Source organism: Carya illinoinensis, chromosome 9 (assembly GCF_018687715.1).
Source record: "Carya illinoinensis cultivar Pawnee chromosome 9, C.illinoinensisPawnee_v1, whole genome shotgun sequence".
In the NCBI taxonomy this organism is placed as follows: Eukaryota; Viridiplantae; Streptophyta; class Magnoliopsida; order Fagales; family Juglandaceae; genus Carya; species Carya illinoinensis.
The window spans coordinates 36,085,854-36,108,253 of NC_056760.1; the positions used below are offsets into that span (position 1 = coordinate 36,085,854).

A 22,400-nucleotide genomic window follows, 5' to 3' on the forward strand; every position below is an offset into this window, starting at 1 on the left:
TAATAGAATGCCCTTTCATTTGTTGTCTGTGATGAATTTGCCTAAAGGAATTTTTGCAAAGCTTAAGTCAATTTTTTCAAATTTCATGTGGGGATCGAGTGTGGAGATTAAGAAACGTAAATGGATTTCCTGGCGTAGTATTTGTTTGCCAGTTGAGGAGGGAGGCTTTGGGATTCGGGATCTTGTAGAGGTGCAACAATATTTTTTCATGAAGTATGCCTGGAAATTGCTTATTGGTGGACCTCTTTGGTCAAATTTTTTCTCTTCAAAATATGTGAAGAATGATCATAATGCTTCAGTTGTGGCAGTGTCAAGGGGATCTCATTTCTGAAAAGGGGTTTTGCAAGTTTTGCCTTTGATGTTAAGGCATTCAAGATGGCTGGTCTGAGAGGGTTCCTTGAATTTTTGGTATGATAATTGGCTTGGGCCTATTGCAGATTGGTTACCAATTGTAACGCCTTGATCCCGTAGGGGTCGGAAAGTTACTTCCTATCACTTAAATCCATATTTCAGCAATATAGTTATAGACTCCAAATTCCCAAAATCATAAAGAAATTGCGATTCAAACTAATTTATTCAATATAATAAATTTCCCACAATCCTAAGTCTTCAAAACATAATAAAACTTCTTAATAAATTTCGCCACCACACATATAGAAACTCTGTAAACTTAAACCACCATTCTTAAATTATTTCACCCAATGCTTCATAATCTGATTCTCAGCTGAAATATCCAAAATCATCTGAAAAATATTGTGGAGACAAGGGGTGAGTTATCAACAACTCAGTAAGCAAAACACATATACTAGTGTGTACAACATGAGCCATTTCATAAAGTTTCATATACAGAAAACAGAAACATTTCATTTTCATATGCAGATCTCAAAACATATTATCAGGAAAACAGAGTGATGTTTTAATCTTTTCTTATTCAGAAGAGCAACTGATTATATTTAAAAACAATTTAGCATAACATAATTGAACATTCTCATCATATCATATCATATCGCATCATATCATATCATATACTATGTTTAACCCCCGTGATAGGGTTGTGCTATCCTCGGTGGCCAAACTAGACAATATCATATTGTGAAACTTTCCATTTTTCAATCTCGGAGTCTTGAGTGTGCACACAGAAAAGAACATATAAAAGGTCACTTTGTTTCCAAAGTGGTTGCACTCATATCATATCATGTTGGTACCAAACATATCACGTGAACAAGTATTATCATATCAAAACCATATTCAGAATCAGAATAATAACAGATAAGTATGCCAAAGGTTTTTTATATTCATATCATTTCAAATCACATGTAAAGCACATTCATATCATTTTCAAATGATCAATAACATATCCAAAACATTTCATATCACATGAACAAAAATATCAAATATCATATTCGCTCTTTTCTTCACATTTCAGAACATGTCAAATATTGCTCATGTCTATATTTTTCATGTCAAAAAGCATTTTCTCTTTCATATAGATTTCATGAGTGAATGCAGAACATATATCTGAAGTTGTTTTCTTTTCAAAACACAACATGCATATTTTTACAAACCAACCTCATTTCATTTCTTTTTTTATGCAAATCTAGCATAGGAACCCTGGTTACCTGTACTTCTTAGCCTCTCTAAATTTCTCACAACAGTGCCAAAAGAACATCAATAATCACCTATAGAAAATTCATGTCACTTGAATAAATCTCCAATTGAATAAGTATCTCGTATTTACACATAAAATGCCTATTTTAATACCTCAAAGCCTAAAATTCTCATAATTCCTAACATACCATCATTCTCCAAATCCATCAATATCCACTTAATCAAATTCATACTGTAAAACATAATCGAATTCATACCGGAAAAGATAACCAAAAAAAATATTTAGTTAATCATGAAAGTCAATAAATACACTTGTTTAAAATACTAACAACATATATATATATATAGAATACTTGATTACTATAAGCTCCCATAAATAAGATGTGAAAACATTCTCTCTTAAAATAGGTTCATTTTCTTAGAATTAACATAATTATTCAACTTTACAAGAAGTCTAATAATACTCAATGCAATTAAAACTTCTTAATTAAGAATACTACTAAAATCAACTTGTAAAATTAATACTAAATAATATAATGAAGATACCTTAATGTTTTCTGTGAAATCAAGTTCTAAATAGATACTTCAAATAATTTAAATAAAATAATATCAGTACAAATACAAATTAATTTGAGACCTAAAACAAGGCCATCATAAAATAGGTTCTACTTCAAACAAGCACAAAGAAGAAACTGAACCAACAAATATTCGTATATAGCCTCCAAATATCAAGAGCATAAATGTAAAACAAGATTACACTATGCTTGAGAAATAATACACGAAGGGAACAGAGGGCGCGTAAGAAGCTTACACTAAAAAATACAAGACCATAAACAAAGTAACGCCAAGAGGAAGAAGGATGGCATGCAATGGACACCGGGCTGCTGAAAACAGACAGAGAGAGAGAGAGAGAGAGAGAGAGAGAGAGAGAGAGAGAGAGAGAGTAGGTGATGATAAGCGAGAAAGAGAGAGACGGCGAGAGAAAGTAAGCCGAGAGGGTGCCGCTGGCTTACTGTGAGGAAAACGGCAGACCTGGAGTGACGTGTAGTGCCCAGCGACGCTCTTCGTGCAGGTGGCGATGGCGTGGAGGAGACTGGCGGTGTGGGGTGGCTGGCTTGAGGCCCAAGGCGGGGAAGACTACTTCCTCTGTTTCCGGGGGGTCAAAAACAGGGGCTTCTTCGATGGTTGATTTCTTGCCATGCAAGCCGTGTGCTCGGCGTTTCACGTGGTGAAATCGGGGTAGTGATAGTTTATGGTGGAGGGAGAGGAGAGGGGCAGCGGGTTGGTGACTCACGAGTTGGTTGGGTGCCAATGAAGATGGTTGTTGCTTGAACGTGGGGCTTAAGTCTGTGTTGTGGTTGCTGCTAAGGTTGAGGGTGGCTCACGGGACGTGTTTCTACAAATGGAAGGTTGCTGCGCATTTGGAGAAGGGCGATGTCGAGGAGGAAGTGTGTGCAGCGGTAGTTTCTAAATGCAGAAGAAGAAAATATAAAAGTGCATCTATGTATAGGTCAGAAAATTGGAAAACCTTAGATGGAAGAAAAAAAAATTGAAAGGATGGCTGACTGGCGGTTTGCAGTGAATGGGAGAGACTCTGAGAGAGAGAAAAACGAGAGCATGAGAGTTGTGGATAGATAGAGTTAGTTGATAGAAAAATCTGAAGGGAGAAAACGACTATAGAGGCGTGGGGAGGTGGAGCTCTGGGTGGAGAGGGATTCGGAGGTGTAAAAAAAAAAACTGAAAGGGAAGATATAAGAGAAGTAACCGACGGGTCAAGAAAAATTTTTAAAAGGGAGGAAGCTTACCCAAAACGGCGTCGATTTCTATTGAAGGCTAGGCTTCCATCTGGTCTGGGCTTGGGTTCTGGGTATTACACCAATAGTGGGCGATTCCAAGTTGCAGGTTCGCAATTTATGTGATGGGGCGGTTTGGAATTCTATTTGGCTTCGGCAACTGGTTGATGATGATATGGTTCAGAAAATTATCCAAGCGAGGGAGCGTGTTCGAGAGTGGGATGATGTCCTGGTTTGGAAGCACACGGTGGATGGGGTTTTTTCCACGAAGTCGGCCTGGAAGATTATTCGGTCCCATGGTAATGTTTGTCTTTGGAAGAAGTGGCTATGGCAAGATCATGTGCCCAAGAAGATGTCTTTTTTATGTTGGCGAGCACGTCAAAATGCCATTTCAGTAGATGAAACCATTAAACAACTTGACATTCTTATTGTTTCTAAATGTCATTGTTGTGCGTCAAACAAGGTGGAGTCTTTGGACCATGTGCTCTGTGATGGGGAGGGGCCGAGGAAGGTTTGGGAATTTTTTGCATTCGATTACCACTTACTCGGGTATGGACTGGGGTATTAAATGTTTGGTGGTGTCGTGCTTCTTCTTCCTCAAAAGTTCGTTGGCTTCGTGGTATAATTCCTCTCCTTATTTCTTGGGCTCTTTGGAGAGCTCGTTGTGCGGCACATATGGAAGATGTGAAATATGACTGGAAGGGTGTTATTCGGATGGTCAAAGGATTTATTCTGGACATTTCAAGTTCCATGCAAAATTTCAAATTTGTGGGGTCGCATGACTTGGTGGTGTTGAGGGAACTAAACTGTCCAGTTGTGCCTGTTGCAGTGCAAGTGCCGAAGTTGATTGCTTGGTCTCCACCGGCAGTGGAGTTGTCTAAACTCAATGTTGATGGTGGTTCGCTTGGTAACCCAGGGATGTCTGGCAGGGGAGGTATTGTTCGGAATGCGCAGGGTCATGTATTTGGGGGTTTTGCTCATTGCTATGGACAAGCTACCAACACCATTGCTGAATGCCGAGCCTTTCTACTCTTCCATCCTGTTCTAGGAAAGCAAGCTACTGAACCTATGACCTGAAAAAAATTAATTAGCAAATATTTTATATTTCTTGGAACATGCTTATTATATTTTTTGGGTTTTAATTATAGAATATTTGACTAATATTATTTTTCTGTTGCATGTAGATCAACATTTCGACTGGCCTCCAATCTCTACTCAATGTAAGCCCAACTCTTAACTCACCCATGGCTCTTGCTTTTACACGTTAATTTTGTAGCACCCCTTCCCTATAGGTTTAGGAATGTTACTTCCATTACATTACTTCACCTCAGGTGTTAAGGAATGCCATAATTCTTATTAAACTAGTTTTCTTAATGTATCATATATTACATCCGCCTGATATCGTTGCAGCGGCAGCTGGATATCCACCGTCACCATCGTCGATGTCCACCATCTCATCCAGTTCTGCAACGCCGTATTACTCAGCTGAGAATGAGGCTTCTCATAGCCTATGTCGAGCTTTGCAATGACGCCCCATCGACGATTTCCAAGATTCAAAAAGTGAAAATGTTAAAGAAAGGGAGGGTAATTTAGCATCAAATGATGAGGGTAGTAGCGACATGGGACCCTAGCTTGGATGGATACTTCAAGTATTTAGTTGATAGCGAGCTCGTCTTCAACACTGAGGAGCACATTGTCAATGAATCCAGTGACGTTGCCTACGCCTGTTTCAGAAAAAACTGGATTGGAACAATTAGATGGTCTTGCAAAAGATCTAGAGTGGCTTAGAGAACAGGGGTTTGTGATTCCCGAACCTAGCAGTAGCAATTTGGGAGTTTCTCATGCCAAGTATTTGATCGAACTTGCATAGAAAAGTGTCCTGTTGTTCCTTTGCCATTTCTACAAAATATATTTTTCATATATAGCAGGAGGTCAGGTGATAGCAAGGCAGGCTTCTAAGAAGCTCCTAGAAGGAAGGGAGCTAGAATTTTACAGATGGGAGGGGGATTTTAACTTAAAACAATTTCCAAGATGGTTTTCTATCTTCTGCCCTTATTGTTGGACTTCTTGTAGCTCCCTCAATATTTGTATCCTGGGCAAGGAGCCACAATCCTTTTAGGCTTATTGAAGTTGGGTTATCTGTTTGGATAGTTGCTGCAGCTGGGTGTGGTAGTTCATTTGACTTTCGGTCCATTGCAATCTGTCGCATGCTGGTTAGTGTTGGAGAGGCTTCTTTCGTAAGTCTTGCTGCCCCATTTATAGATGACAATGACCCTGCTGCTCAGAAAATAGCATGGTTTGCAACAATTTACGTGTATATACCAACTGGGGATGTTGTAGGCTATGTTTATGGTGGACTTGTCAGAAACCATTTGAATTGGCGTTATGTGTTCTTTAAAAAAGGCATTTTGTATACTTCCATTTGCTATGTTGGGTTTTATGGTGAAGCCTTTGCAATTAAAGGGTTTTGCCCCTGTTGAGCCAAGAAAAGATTTGACAAAACTGAAAGTTGCGGGGCCTGTTGCTGTTCGTGGAGGGATACTTCAGGACATGATTTCTATGGGAATGGTACCGCTGGGGTTGTCGATGTATCTCGCTTCTGCATCTGTGTGGTCTTGGGCAACGAAGGTCAACCACTGAAGACTCTCTTTTGTAGACGGAAAAAGCTAAACGTAGTCCATTTCGGGCACCCCTCGTGCACGAAATCTATATGGCTGCCGGGTTTAATGAAACGGTGCGCACGGAATGAACTGAACGAAGATAAAAATCCATTCCTCCCAAACGTTTGAAACGGTGCGTACCGAAATGATCTCATCTTCTCCACGCTGTGCAAAATCGATTTGAAGCCCATCTTCTTCGCAGCACCTCTTCTCTGTTGTATAGCAGTTAACAAGAACTAATAACATTCCTATTGTGTTCATAATTCTCCAAACGGATCCCTTTTTTTACTCCTCAATGACTGAAGACAATTTTGTGGAGATGAAGTCGAATTTGGGTAATCGAAGGAGGATATGTATCTTGAGTTCGACAGTGCGTGGGATTAATGGGCGAGCCTAGCATTGTGCAAGAAAGCAGCAGAGAAAGGAATGGAAGCAATGCAGGCGAAAATCCCCATCCCGGTGACCGAGGAAATCCCAGCAACCAACAAGTCTAATATAGGTTGCAAAATAAAACCCACCATCTTCCTTAATTTTTGCGTTTTCAGTTATTGGTTTATGGGGTATGATTTAGATCTGGAAAGACTTTGGATAGGGTATTTTGATGCGAGGGTTCCAAATCCAAAGTACTCCGTGGAAAGGACAAGGATCAGTCACGGCTAATTTATAAGGCTAGAGAGTTGAAAGGAACGAGAGAACATGTTTTGGGAATTGAAAAGGTTTTCATTTTTGGCATGAACAAAGCGGCACCATGTATCACGAATGATTCACCCTTCAAGATTTTGCAAAGGAAAAAGCTAATGATTTTTCAACTGACGACGGATGGCGAGGAGTGACAGTGGGGGAAACCAACGATTTTTCGATTGAGAACGTGACTGCGAAACCCAGATCCGAGGTCGATGCCGGTGGTGAGATACACAGAAATGGAGAAAGCTGAAGCTCTTCCTTTTTGGCGGGGCCTCGTCAAAACATATCTGGTATGCTTCATGAGCCGTGGGGGAAAGCAACACAGCCATTCTCTTCGCAGCGGTGCACAACCCAGACGTTGATTTCCTTTCAGTGCTTTTGGTTTTTTGTTTTCTTTTTAAAATAAAAAATAAAAATTATATGTATAATCACTTTTAGATATTTTTTTTATGTAATCTAATGATATAATTAGTTATGTATTAAAAAAATTAATTCAACCAATCATATCAGTTAAATGCATAGAAAATATGTCAAAATAATTGTACCCAACATTACTCATAAATTAAAATTATTAAAATCAATTGAAACTTCTCGAATAGTATCAAAATCAATTGAAACTTTTTTGAATTTTTCCAGAAAACTGAAAAAGGTTATTATTTAAAGATTTGAGACTATCACAAAAATCATGTTACATTTCCAAATGGTTTATAATATTTTTTAACCATGAAAATTATTATCTCAGGTACATCTTTTAATATGAAAACTGTTATTATATATAGAAGTATAATATGATGCATTAACGAGTTCTATAATTAAAAACAACATTTTATATAAAAAAAATTTATGCTAACCCAAAAAAAAAAAAACTATTTTCAAGTCAACCAAACACCAAAAAATCAGTTGTTTTCTTAAAAAGAATTATGCTAAAAATAGTATCTGTAACATAAATATTAGAATAATGCTAGTATGTCCTCTCATTTTGACCGCTCATGCATTTATTTTTTTTCTTTAGTTTTTATTTTTGCTTACTGATTAAGGAAGTGATTATTAGTGTATTGATATTTTTTTCTTACTTTTAAAAAATGTTGAAACATGTTTAAAAAACGTTTGAAATAAAAAGCAAAAATTTGCACAAGGGGCACACCAAGTTGGCAAATTGAGGGGCATAGTAGCACTACCATTTTCCCATATTCATCTGGGTTCCTATCCAAGTTTGAAACCTGAGTTCCAAACCGGGTATATGCGGTACGTGAGAATATACATTTTTTTGTTTTCTCTCCATAGACTCGATTGTTCATTCTCACAAAATTGGAAGGAATCTAAGGAATAGAAGTCGTAAAATCTTGACCAAGATTATTATGATACCCTTTTTTATTTTGTTATAAGGCTGAGGATTTCCGTGAGTTATGGCGCGGCAAAGTCTTTATCGAAAATATGTTAGAGTAGAAATCCTATTTATAGCGAGATTTTCTATTGGTTCCATAGTTGAATTTTACAAATGGCTCTTTTGTAGTCATTTTTCACATAAGAAAAACTGCCAAAATAATGCCTAAAATTGTCGGAAATGACTTATTTGGGCTATTTCCTATCACTAGGATGTATCTGCTAATGTCGAGCCAAGTAAATGATATTTTTGGCGATTTAACGAATAGCCATAAAGAATTGTTTAAAAATTGTCGGAAAACTGACAAAAATGCTGCAACCAGATAAAATAACATGGTTAATTGTCGACATTAGATTATTTATGGCTATTTTTCGTTGTGGGAAAAGTATTCCAAGAGTAAAAACTCACCAGTATAATCCAACATGGCTAATGGGGTTATTTCTGGCACCTTAAACAAGTCAGAAAAGTTTATTTGCGGCTATTGTTTCTTGCCGGAAATTGCATATATGGCAAAAGTTTATTGCGGCGATGATTGCTCGCCCGAAAAAGTTTTTCACAAAATTAAAATTTAAAAAAAAAATTACTCTAAAACAGAATACATAAAAAAATATAATACACATCCATTGAAACAAACAAGAGATTGAAACAAATTAACTTCTAACTACAACCATCAATTACAGAGTAGGTGCCAATGCCATATGCCTGCATGTTGTAAAAATGAACTATTATGAGAATTAAAGAGACAATGCACTATATGTTCAGAGAGGATTTCCAAACCACTGGAAAAGTCAAGTTATAATAGAAATCCAAATTGATGCCCATTACTAGTCTACTTTGCATTTCTTTTCAAGCTCATCAGTAGAAAGTCAAGGCAATAAACACAAGCTCCCAATTTTCAAAGCACAACAAAAGAAGAGAAGATCCAAATAAACAAGAAAAGGGCAACAAACAAGAAAGAAAAAGTCAAAATTCAAAATTAAAAGAAGAAAGGGGACTTGCAATACAGATAGCCTCTTTTACAAGGATGGAATCAGAAGAACATCAAACCAGAAAATTAAAATAAGTCAGTAAAGGAAATTATATGGTCAGAATCAAAACTGGTTGCACCAAAAAGAAAAAAATTTTACATTAATAATGACTCTCATGGAGCAAATGATTTTGGCCCATCTTCTTAGCACCAAATCATATAAAGTGATAGCTACTACTATTGTTTCAATTAGTCAATATACATCTATACTACATGTAGTTCACAAGAAAGAGAAAATACAAGCAGCCTGCATCCCAATGCCAACAATGGAAAATCTCTTATGGCATTTTCACACATCCCTACCCCCTTATAGCTAAAAACTTTGGGCTTAAAAAAAAGTTGCACTAAACAAAATACGTAGTACTGGAACTACAGTTGGTTGAATTTTCTTCATATCCTGAAATGTAACTGATACAAATTGTCTCAATGCACCATGATCTTGGTTATTGTTTGGCATCTCAATGGATAGCATTAAACCCCAACCAAGAGAAGCTATACTTTAAGTACAAGCAGGGATGAGAGGCAAGCTCAAAGACACGCCAGTACTAAGATGAAATTATCCAGAAGAAACTCTGATATGTGGCAGAGTTACCGGGAAATTATGAGACTTTCCTCCATAAAAAAATTATGAAGACACAAAAAAATAAACCAAGTATGTGTAAATAAAACATCTTCTCAATTCTCACAAATCCACAGAGTAACATGGCCAACAAAATACTTGAATCAGATGTAACATACATGGCAGCCAACATCTTCCATTTGTAGAGGCAAGCTTGAGTTTCCAACGGGAGGACTTTATCGTCAGAGATAACTAAGTTTTGCCTGGTGTCTTCCTGCAGCGGAGAAGCCAATTAAGATACAAGCCTCTAAAGGTTCGAGTAAAATACAAACTACAAACTACATATATTAGTCCCTTTCTTTTCACTTGGTATAAAAAATCTGTCACACCTTGAACCATGTCGTGTCTTGTGCTACTTGTATAGTAACAAAGTTTGAAAGATTTTGCAATAATAGAATAACAGTGGCTGAGAACATGCCTCTTATATATCATGAAAATATAACACATACCTACATGCAAAAAAAAAAAAATAACAGTGGCGAGCGGGTCAAACTCAAGACCTCCATTTTGGAGACTTGGTTCTTTTGCCATCAGGCCATACGCCTTTGGCTTCTATAATTGTGATGATTTAGTTGTTTATCTTGTACTATTTTTTTGTTAATTAGACTCCGTTTGTTTGGTTCCAAAGTTATTTTTGTAAAACTGTTCTTCTCGTTTTCTGGTGTTTGATTGGGTTTTGAGAGGGCTGGTAGACCTACGTTCGAACATATATATACAGATATACACACTACCCCTAATGGCCCGGTGCCTCTTTTTTTCTTTTTTTTCTTCTCTTTATTTCTTTATTGCAGATGGATGAAATCTTTCAATGGTACATGAAGTAGGGGTTTTTTATTTCTTCCTTTCTCTTTTATATAGTGATTATTGTTGTAAAATTAAAGAAAAATAAAAAGAAAATTGAAGGAACACAATATATGAAATTAGTTCTTCAAAAACTCAATATTATTTCTCTCAACTTTCTTGTTGTGTCTTCCACAAATGCTCCTCAAGACTCTCTTTTATAGACATGAGAGGGTATATGATATTAAATAGATACATGAAATTAGGGAATGAGATTACATGCATTAATACCCCTTTTATTTTGTAGAAGCCTGTATACGTACCATCCCTCTTCGCGCCATGAAACACGCATCATCAAGATCGACACCTCTTCACCTTATTGCTATTTAGCTCTATGTTAAACATTGTAACTTATGTTCATCGATTGAGAAATTGTGAAATTTCATTTCATGGAATATTTGCTATATTTATTGTGTCCTTTTTCACTACTGTGTGTGTTATGATAAAGTAGTGTAAAATCGCCAATGACATTAAAATGAATAAGATAAAAAATAAATAGAAGACATCGAAAAGAATTGGTGAATGCCATGAAATGGTTAAGGAAGCTTTAACTGGATTAGGTTGGAATGATTTTTTAACATGTGGCATGTTGAAACTGCAGTTTGGGAGCCATGATAAATTGCTATGTTTTCGTGAGTTTATTTTTTATTACAAGGATTTATATTTGTTTACATAAGGCTGAGGATTTTCGTGAGTTATGGCAAAGTCTTTATCGAAAATATGTTAGAGTAGAATTCCTATTTATAGCGAGATTTTCTATTGGTTCCATAGTTGAATTTTGCAAATGGCTCTTTTGTAGTCATTATTCACATAAGTTGGATATCATTTCAATTCATGTAAAGCTGTAATGATTTCCGTTAAGGTCTTTTTGATAAAGATCCACCACAAGAAAAACTGCCATTTTTGAAAAGTTATTTTGCAGGAAATATTGCTCAAAATCATCGAAAATGACTTATTCTTGCGACTTATGCCAATAGCCTGCATGTTGCAAAAAATGAACTATTATGAGAATTAAAGAGACAATGCACTATATGTTCGAAGAGGATTTCCAAACCACTGGAAAAGTCAAGTTATAATAGAAATCCAAATTGATGTTCATTATTAGTCTACTTTGCATTTCTTTTCGAGCTCATTAGTAGAAATTCAAGGCTATAAACACAAGCTCCCAATTTTCAAAACACAACAAAAGAAGAGAATATCCAAATAATGCACACCATGCGATACCTATAGGTTCTAGCTCTATCAACAAAAATAGGTTCTGCCTACAAGTAAGAAAAGGGCAATAAACAAGAAAGAAAAAGTCAAAATTCAAAAGTTAAAAGAAGAAAGAGGACCTTGATGCTCGTGTGCATCAACAAGGTTCTACTGATGCTACCAACTTGTTAGGCTTTGGATCCTGCGATACAGATAGCCTCTTTTACAAGGATGAATTCAGAAGAACATCAAACCAGAAAATTAAAATAAGTCAGTAAAGGAAATTATATGGTCAGAATCAAAACTGATTGCACCAAAAAGAAACAAATGTTACATTAATAATGATGCTCATGGAGAAAATTTTATAAAATGATAGCTACTACTGTTGTTTCAATTAATCAATATACATCTATACTACATGTAGTTAACAAGAAGAGAAAAAGCAGCCTGCATCCCAATGCCGACAATGGAAAATCTCTTATGGCATTTTCACACATCCCTGCCCCCTTAAAGCTAAAAACTTTGGGCTTGAAAAAAATAGCACTAAACAGGATACATAATACTGCAACTACAGTTGGTTGAATTTTCTTCAAACCCTGAAATGTAACTGATACAAATTGTCTCAATGCACTATGATCATGGTTATTGATTGGCATCTCAATGGACAGCATTAAATACATTAAAACCCAACAAAGAGAAGCTATACTTTAAATACAAGCAAGGAAGAGAGGCAAGCTCAAAGACATGTCAGTACTAAGATGAAATTACCCAAAAAAACACTCTGATATGTGGCAGAGACTGTTACAGGGCAATTATGAGACTTTCCTCCATAAATAAATTATGAAGACACAAAAACATAAACCAAGTATATGTAAATAATTGAATAAACCAATTCTCACAAATCCACAGAGTAGCATAGTGAACAAAATACTTGAATCAGATGTAACATACATGGCAGCCAACAACTTCCATTTGTAGAGGCAAGCTTGAGTTTCCAGTGGGCGGAATTCATTGTCAGAGATAACTGTCTTCTTGCAGTGTAGAAGGCAATTAAGATACAAGCCTCTAAAGGTTGGAGTAAAATACAAACTTTGTTATAAAGAAAAAAAGGTATCTCCAATAATACCAGTTTGGAGCTCAAGGTATAAAAAATCTATCACACCTTGAACTGTGTCGTGTCATGTGCTACTTGTATAGGTATGAAGTTTGAAAGATTTTGCAATAATATAATAACAGTGACTGAGAACATGCCTCTTATATATCATGAAAATATGACACATAGCTACATGCAAAAAAAAATATTACTTTTTTTATATGCTAGTCACATACCTACAGAGCCCTTTATAGTAAACAAAATAACAAGGAAGTTTCTATGTTTTGGACGTGTTTCACATGCCCAGCCGGATCTCCTTGGACACCTAGGGGATTAGGGCTCCTCTACATTACCTTATTTTCAACCACAATTTACTGTTTATACATGTTATTTACACAATTTTGTTTTCACAACTAGGAAAACCTGTCTTGCACGTTACATGGAGTCATTGAAGAAGAAGCACTTGGAGTAAAGACAAAGGCAACATGCATACTTTATAGTCATTATTCTTGATCAGCATATCCATCTTGTGCAAAGAAAGCCAAAATCAAGTTTCCTAAAACTGCTCCAAAGTTTTGTTAATCGAACAGCTAAATACAAGTCCTAACTCTGTCTGCTATAAGTTGCAGTTATGCTCTTTGACATGTACTAGATTTCAATTATCCCCTGCATAAGAACATAAATTTATACAACTTATGGCACAAAAGAAAGCTATGAAAATCAAATCTGTTGAGGGAAAAATGAGCGTGTTGGCATATTCTTGTGAAAACCTGTGTAAAATAGTGTTGTAACAAGTGTTGTTGCGGAAGGCTTGAAGTGGGCTTGAAGTGTGCTCATTATTGGTCAAAAGAAGCGACTTCGCTCGACCCTCGCTCGACAGAGCGCTCGAGCGAACTTAGGCAGATTCAACCGCTCGACCCTCGCTCGACATACGGCTCGAGCGAACTCAGGCAGATTCAACCGCTCGACCCTCGCTCGACATACGGCTCGAGCGAACTCAGGCAGAGTCAACCGCTCGATACTCGCTCGACATGGCGCTCGAGCGAACTCAGGCAGAATTCGGCGCTCGACACTTCGCTCGAGCCAATGTTCCAGATCACTTACAATGTAGGGTTTTGAGCGCCTCATTTGATGGGAACTATAAATAGAACATGTTAGCTTCTGTTCTATGGGTGGAGAATCAGAGCAAAAACCCTAAGGGCCTCCAAGAACATCTTAGAGCAATCTCTCCCCCATTTGATTGATTCTTTCTTGGAAAAACATTTCTCCACCACAACATACACAAAAATCAGCTTTTACTTGAGTCCATTGAAGTGGACATTTTTGTTGGCCGGAAGAGTCCGGAGCTGCCGTTGATGCAGAGATCGAGAGGTTCTCGTGGGAAGCTATAGGAAGGTCGGAGTTTCGACACTACATGCGTGTAGAGATCGAGTGGGTCACTCGTGGTGTTGCAAGCCAAGTTTAGCTACTACAAAGGTTTTGTGAGTGTTCTAAATTGGTTGTAACAAACTAAAGTTTCTATAGTGGATTTGAGGTGGTGTCTTACACCCGGAGTGGTTTTAGATTTTGAAGAGGTTCTTCAAATGAGTTTCCACTCCGTGAACAAAATCATGTGTTGATTATTTGTGTTATTTGTTTCATTTATTATCTGCTTGTTTGATTAATTTTCAAAAGGTCATAAAAATTAGATTACACCTATTCACCCCCCCTCTAGGTGTAGTGTTGTGTAGAACCACTGCTTTTTCAATTGGTATCAGAGCGGGTTCACTCCGCTAGGATTTAGTTCCTGAGTGTGATCCTGCTGTAGTGGTTTAAATGGATAGGTCTCAATCACTCACATCTCCACCATTTTTTGATGGAAGCAACTATGCGTATTGGAAAGTTCGAATGAGAGCTTTCCTTAAGTCTGTGGATGAACGAGTGTGGGCTTCCATAGTAAAGGGTTGGAAACAACCGGTTGTAGTCATTGAAGGAGTCCAAACCCCCAAGAGTGTGGAAAATTACTCTAGGGATGAAGTCAATGAGTGTAGTTGGAATAGCAAAGGCTTGAATGCAATGTTCATGGCCGTGTCCCAGGAGGAGTTCAAGAGAATCTCCATGTGTGAAAATTGCAAAGAGGCATGGGACATTCTTGAGGTTACCCATGAAGGTACCAAGGCTGTAAAGAATTCTAAACTTCAAATGCTGACCACCAGCTTTGAAGAACTTAGGATGAAGGATGATGAAACGTTTGATGGCTTCTATAGCAAACTTAATGATATTGTCAATTCTCGTTTCAATTTAGGGGATAGAATTCCTGAGGACAGAATTGTGAGAAAAGTCCTTAGATCTCTTCCTGAGAGGTTTCGTCCCAAAGTCACTGCTATAGAAGAAAGCAAAGACTTGGACAACATGAGAATTGAAGAGTTGGTGGGTTCCTTACAAACCTATGAACATACTCTTCCTATGGATAAGAAAAACAAGTCCATAGCCCTCAATGCTATTAGAGAAGAGTCTGGTGAATCTTCTGATGAACTTGCCATGAGTGACAAGGAGATAGCATTTTATGCTAAAAAATTCAGGAAGATGTTTGCCCGGAAAAACCCAAGACAGGAGATGAGGAGGTTCAAGGGTTTCAATGAAGGTTCTAGTTCAGAAAACCGAGAAGGGAGGTATAAGCGCGAAACTAGAGCTGTCAATGACAATATTCAGTGCCATGAATGTCATGGTTTTGGTCACATTCGATTTGAGTGTGCGAATTACAAAAGGGCCAAAGAGAAAGCTAATGTTGCTTCCTTGACTGAAAGTGAGTCTGAGTCAAGTGACTCAAAAGAGGGTTCTCCCAGGAAGAAAAATTTCAACTACATGGCTTTTACTTCCTCTGTTGGAGGAAAAAGTCATAGAAGTGAATCTGTGGTTGAAATTGAGAGTGTCTCTGAAAATGAATCCGGGGATGAGGATGACTTGCAAGAAATCTATGAGAAGCTGTATAAGGAATGTGTGAAATTGAGGAAACTCAATAAAGCACATATTGAGGAAATAGATTTGTGCAAAAGAGAAAATGAAGGACTTCAGGGCAAGCTAAGAGAAGCCATTGGTCTAACAGATGAGTTGCAAAAGAGGAATGTGACTTTGGAAGATAAAGTGACAACTCATGAAAATGAGCTAACTTTGTTAAATACTAAGTTGCAGAAATTCTCCATTGGGACAAAACAGCTTGACAAAATCCTAAGTTTAGGAAAGTCCTCTAGTGATAAAAGTGGTTTAGGCTATTTTGAAGAGAATCCTGATGCTCCTTCAAGCTCAAAAGCCTTCGGTAAAAATGTGAGAACCACAGTGTTTGTTCCTGATATGACTGAGAAAAGGAAGGCTCATACATCTGAAAAGGGTAAGAAGCCTGTGCAAGTGCAAAAGTCTGTTCCTCCTTCCAAAAGACAAGGAGCTCACAACATGAGCCCCATATGTCATCATTGTGGGAAGTTAGGCCATATTAGACCAAACTGTTTTAAATTAATGAGTCACTTTGTGCATGCTCCTGCATTTGTTAATAATAGAACTGCTTATCCTTCTGGAAGGAGTAAGAGTTGCATGAATGACTCTAAGAATGTCTCAACCTTCTTGAGACAAAGAGCTCACAAAGCAAGCCCCGTGTGTCATCATTGTGGTAAGATTGGTCACATCCGACCAAACTGTTTTGAGCTTAAGAGGCACACCAAGAGAATTGAAAAGCCCTTCTCAAGAAAATGGATACCAAGGTGGATCATCCAAAAGGGAAAGACGCGAGCCACACATGGTTTTGGTGCTGTAGACTGACAGGTATGCATTACATGCATTACATACATTACATGCATTTTTGTTTTATTTTGTTGCTGTTTGTTTTTTTGTTGTTGTCTAGTTTCTTTGTCGTTGTTTGCTGCTCGTACATGCACTTCATGATTGCGCTGTATAATAGTGGGGTTGTTAATTCTAAAATCTAAGTGCATGTGTCTTTTGAGATTTGTATCATATATCTATATTTTACAAAGGTTTGGAACATAAGTATCTCGTGTAATCTGTGACTGGCATCACACACTTCACTCCAAACTCGGTCAATTGTCATTTCACCACTTGTGAGTTTATTGGGGAGGCAATCAAAAGTGGTAGGAAGCTCTATCTTCATACAGAATTGACCACGGGCTAGATGACCTCATCATGGTTCGTTTGTGCAAAAATATGTATCTCGAAAGGAAAAGAAAAAGTGAAGTTGATATAAAAAAAAAAAAAAAAAGGGTGAAAAACAGAATAAGTTTTCTGTTTTCTTGAACATACTGAGACAAGTATTTAAACAGAAAGATTCAGGTCCTAGCAGCATTAGGTTTGACTTTCTGTGTCTTGAATGAGCTTCCCAAGCACTTATGGTTTCATGTTCAGCCCAACCCCGCTCACGCCTTACGGTTAAAATTTCTTGATTGAGCAAGGACCGCTTTAAACACGCACGTCTATATTACTTGTGATACTTTGTTTTAAACTGCATGTTGTATGGGAATATGATGCTTCTCTACATTTGATATGTACTCTTGGTGTGAAAATTGACATTCCCAGTATTTGTCCAAGTCATGTGAGTGTTGTGTGCTTCAAAACTGGGCAAACTGTGTTTTTCTGGAGGTCTCGCTCGACCCTCGCTCGACCTCGCTCGATCGACAACCGCTCGACAACCGCTCGAGGGTTTTAAGTTCGCTCGAGCGAATGTCTGTTATAAAAGCCAGCGCCGCTCGAGCACAGTGTTTTCTCTTCCGGTTTCGCCTCCTGTGTGTTTTTCTTCTTCGTTTCTCAGTTTTTCCTCGTTTAATCGAGCTCTTTCCTTCCGAAATCTTCTCCAAACCAAGGTAAATCCCTTTCTCTTTTGTTTTTTTCGTGATTTGGTGAGTTTGTTTTTGGGTTTTTCCGTTTGTTTTGCATATGGGTTTCGGATTGGGGTTTTTGAAGTTTGTTTCTTGAAATTGTTCCGTTTATTTTGGTTTATTGAGGCTATTGTGTAGCCATTGTTGGGATTGGTTGTATTTAGGAGGTTTTTGAAACTTCCATGGGCTTATGCCCGAGTTTCACACTTGGATGCACTCCAAGTGTTCGATAAAATGCCTAAATGAAGTTTGTATTTGGTTTTTCATCATGCATTGGCATAGCATTGTTCCCATACCTTTTTCATGTCCATCCTAGGTTTGAGACATCATTTCACTAAGATTGCATTATGTTTTGAAGGCATTTTGGTTTAGGATTGGCATGCACATGAGTCATGCAATGTCCAATGTCCAGTATTTCTACATCACACAACACCCAATGTCCAAGGTACAATTAGAACTGAAACATGAAAAAAAAAAATTGTCCAGGGTAACCATAAGAACCAAGCCTTTTAAGTGATAAGTAACTAAAAAAAGTACTTCTAACTATCACTTTTGAGGCCACACTAAAGCTAAAGTTTCATGGTGAGTATCAGTCCAAGGTCTAGACACTATATTAAATATAATAGCATAAATCAATTAGTTGAATTTATATAAATATATATAAAGCAATTAGGCCTTAAAAAGAAAAGAAAGAGAAGACTAACAGAGCATCACAATGAGTTGGTAGTCCCACTGAAAATAAAATAATGGTGCTCATAAGTTTTTCTTTCTCCACGACAACAAGCAAGAATCCCAAAACCCAAGGCTTTTACCACTTGAGCCAACCCCTAGGGGTTCAAAGGTGGATTCTAGTCTATCATGACCATTAATTCAGCAGGAGAGGAGCCAATTATGGCAATCCTTCATTCTGAACAACCAAGGAGATATCAGTATAGGCAAAAGTGCACAAATCCTAGGGTCTTCACTTTGAGATAACTCAACATGATGCTGATGATTCATGTTAACTAATGGCCCACACAACAAAGCTCAACAGACACTCAAAAACAAAATATTAGCAGATATATTGAAGTGATTAAAGAGCAACATCACCTACCATTTTATTCATAAGTGAGAAGTTTGAAGAATTTGCAAATAGAGCTGTTGCTATCTGTTTTATTTGTAATACTAGTAAGTTGCCAAACAGTAGATGATAGAGCTGTTGATATCTGGATATATGAATCATAAAACCATGTAAAGCAATTGCAACTGAATTCGGGAGTTAATACAGATAGAAAGTCGATGAATGCACACCTCAGTAGAGATCCATAACCACCCCCAAAAGAAAATTTTCCACACAGGGAGAGCTGTACCAGTGGTTAAAAAAAGCATGTTACAAGCACATTTATGCAACTATATCGAGAAAAATATTTCCGAACAATATGCAACAATAACATATCCAACATCAAGAAATTATAAGGAGTTATATAACAGAATTAGTTCAGAAAACCATACACAAGCATGACAGCCCATTCAAATGCTTGTCTATGTATTTGTGAGCATGACAACCCATAGATAATATTTACATATGTATTTATAAGCATGACAGCCCATTCACATGTGCACAAATACCCAAGAATAAGACCATTAAAGTAGACAAATACCATATTAAAGTAAAACAAAAATGATCTAGTTTGGAACTTAATCATCTATGCATGCATCATGCTAAAACTATGGGATGAGAAAACCAAGAAGAGGAACACTAGATTGTTAAAACTAATGGTATAAAGATATATATTGTGTCATTGAGTTTTTTGGGTTTAGTTGTTTTCCCTCCTTGTATAAAAGCATTTGCATCATAACTGTATTTACTTAGTGTAAAATGATCTTGGAAACATTTTCTGTATTTTTCTATGCTGTGCTATGTTTGGAGAATTGACTTGGATCCATGTAAATTTGTGGATTGGATCTGTGGCATGGTGGTTTTAGGAAGTTATTGGCTGAGAGTTCAGCTATTTCCAGTTTTGGATTGTTTCAGGAATGGTGGTGGATGAGATGTGATACTTTTAGGAGTCTTTGCCTATTAAATGTAATGATTTCTGATTTTGGGGTCTTTTTTCTCGAGTTCTTAAAGTGGATTATTTTCTATGCATGCCATTCTAGGTTTTCAAATTATGGGATTTAGTTATTATTGTAGAAAATGAGATTATTATTATCCTCCTCCACTTTGCAAAGGAAGAGAGAGTTAGTTTCTTGGATTTGGGTGTGACATGTTTATTGTGGATGCCAATAATTGTTTTGAATTAAAGGTTTTGGACAGGAAAGAAAAAACATATTTTTGAATGCTTTTTGCAGTTGAATTTTATAGCAATGGACTAAGCTCACTAGTAGGATATCAGACTATGTTCTTAAGCATTTTTCTCTTGTCATTACAATCTCGTCATCCATCTTGTTCATTAACCCATTGGTTCTCAATTCAACCAATTTCTGAATTTACTGTTTAGACCTGTTATTTCCACAATTTTTTTCACAACTAGGAAAACATGCCTTGCACGTTACGCTACTGCTAGTATGTCTGTATATATATATATATATATATGGTAACCTTGTATGTGATGCTAGATATATATGTATAGTAACCTTGTATGTGATGCCACGCTGGAGGCAAAAAGGTAATGCTAGATATGGACTTTCATTTCTTCCCTTTGGCTTTATAGAGATGATGTCTATTAAAATGTGGCCTGAATTGTTTTTGAATGTCTTTGTCATTTCAGTATCAGCTATGTCTTAATCCAATTATTATTTGGCAGCACTTCTTTGCATCTTTTCTGTCCCGTATAAGCTTTCAAGCTCATAAATGATGGATGGTTGAATCATAGTAATGGTTGAATGATAACTTCGTTTATTATGGTGACTAACATGAGTTTTTAATTTTTTTTTCTGCATCAGCTGCTGCCTCATTTCTCCGACGAGCATGCATTTTTAAGTTCGGAAGAAATTTCCATAACAAAGGTACTATTAGTTTTTTTTTTTATTCTATATTTTGGTTCACTTATTCAATCTAAATCCTTAACTATAACTCTTTGCAGATGACTTCACACTGCCTTCACAATGCCTTCACCTGATTTTAACAATGAGGTTTTACAAACAGGTCTAGACATCAGAAGTTGCTTTATGAAGTTTTTTTAGCATCTTATATGTACAAGGGAGGGTTTGAGGATCATCTATATTAGTTGAATGTGGTGATCCTTAAAGAGTTGAGCGTAGGTGCAGTGTCGATTGACAGTATTTTCGCTTTTCTTTTTCTAGATTTGTCGCTATCTCTCTCACTTTATCTTCCATTTTCCAAATTTCATACTCGTGCTGTAATATATCATCCCACGTCTTCCAAGCCTTATTCTCTCTTATACGAATGTTCTCTTCTAGCATCTTGCATCTCCAACTCCCAATTAACATGAAGTAGATACAATAAATATTTTTTTTTTCTATATATGGTAAAGAAAATGATACTCATACAACCTTTTTTAAATGAACAGAATTTTTATAAAATAATTTATAAAAGTAACATTATTTTATAAAAATATCCATATGAGAAAAAGTATTTCAAATATATTAATTTCTGAATTGCATATCTCAATTTCTGAATGGCATATGAGGAAAAGTAACAATTTATAAAATAATTTATAAGTTGCTTATTGCAAAATGACGTTCCCAAAACATACTGGAAGAAGCTGTGCCGACAGCAAGTTTCACTTTCATGACATTGTTGAGGTTTTTAGTGTTTGCTAAATTCGGTTTTAAAACAAATGGTTACGTATGTTAATGATTGGAAAATACACTAAGATTTATGTACAAGATTATGGTTAAAGTAAATAGCAGAATAAGTAAAGCTTTCAAAATAATAATTTTATACATAATCCTTTAAATATATTTTCTGTAAAAATGATGTTTCGGAAAAATATCAAACCAGGCGCAGCACAAGTTAAATCCATGGGCTTTAATGGCAATCTTGTAAATATAGCCAAAAGCAGGCATTTTCTGAAACCTGAAAAACCTAAATAGAATCAAAGCAACTTAAATCCATGGGATCGGTTGTTGAAGGAGAAGACGTGTTTTGCTGGACAGTGGTATTCGACGTAAAGCAGCTGATCATCCGTGAAGGAGATAAAAGAAAAGAAAAGGGCGAGAAGAAGACAGAGTTGGTGTAGGTGAGAAATAATGAGTGGGAGACTTGGTGAGAAATGAGTGGAGGCTTCGGTGAGATGCTGTCGGGGGAAAGAATCCAAAATAAAGAAAAGATACACGGAAAGGCACGGCGTAGATAAGGGATCAAAGGAGAAAAGATAAGAATCTCCTAAAGATACACGGAAAGGCAGTGCAGAGTTCCTTTCTTTTCTTGTCGACAGAGTTCTTTTAAAAAGTAAAGACCAAATAATACGTCGAGGCTCTGTTTCTTGCCCAATGAGTCGTCGCATGCATTATTAATATAATTATTACTTCAAGCAATAATTTCTAAGAAACTAATACATAAATATAATTAAGAAAAGACTTGCGGAAAGACACGGCGAAGCTAAGGGATGAGAGGAGAAAAGTCTTTGACGAGGTCAGTGCAGAATTCATTCATTCAATTATTTGGTCAGCTCTAGACCAAATAATTATTACT

General features: G+C 36.8%; 1 protein-coding gene and 2 long non-coding RNA genes across 4 annotated transcripts; 1 reads left to right on the plus strand and 2 right to left on the minus strand.

Annotated features, from left to right (window-relative positions):
- Positions 1-555: 555 nt before the first annotated feature.
- On the minus strand, positions 556-2,763 carry LOC122276218. 2 transcript variants are annotated; one of them, XR_006228807.1, is made up of 3 exons: positions 2,622-2,763; positions 2,420-2,492; positions 556-743 (listed from the first exon to the last, which is right to left on the minus strand). It is a non-coding gene; the product is annotated as an uncharacterized LOC122276218 (long non-coding RNA). The 2 variants fall into 2 exon arrangements; XR_006228806.1 differs by having other exon boundaries at positions 1,620-2,492.
- Positions 2,518-6,489, plus strand: LOC122276207. The gene is made up of 3 exons (XM_043085776.1): positions 2,518-4,453; positions 4,586-4,621; positions 4,812-6,489. The coding sequence occupies exons 1-3, from the start codon at positions 4,077-4,079 to the stop codon at positions 4,888-4,890; spliced, it is 492 nt and encodes a 163-aa protein (XP_042941710.1). The 5' UTR covers positions 2,518-4,076; the 3' UTR covers positions 4,891-6,489.
- A 1,998-nt stretch (positions 6,490-8,487) lies between these two features.
- LOC122276223 lies at positions 8,488-12,887 on the minus strand. The gene is made up of 4 exons (XR_006228809.1): positions 12,761-12,887; positions 11,950-12,011; positions 9,895-9,989; positions 8,488-8,831 (listed from the first exon to the last, which is right to left on the minus strand). It is a non-coding gene; the product is annotated as an uncharacterized LOC122276223 (long non-coding RNA).
- Between the last annotated feature and the right edge of the window lie 9,513 nt (positions 12,888-22,400).

Excerpts from the sequence above, each read along its gene's own strand:
- LOC122276207 (XM_043085776.1), top strand. The coding sequence starts at position 4,077 with ATGGAAGATGTGAAATATGACTGGAAGGGTGTTATTCGGATGGTCAAA. Across the intron at positions 4,454-4,585 it reads TTCCATCCTGTTCTAGGAAA|ATCAACATTTCGACTGGCCT; the intron begins GCAAGCTACTGA and ends TGTTGCATGTAG. Across the intron at positions 4,622-4,811 it reads GCCTCCAATCTCTACTCAAT|CGGCAGCTGGATATCCACCG; the intron begins GTAAGCCCAACT and ends ATATCGTTGCAG.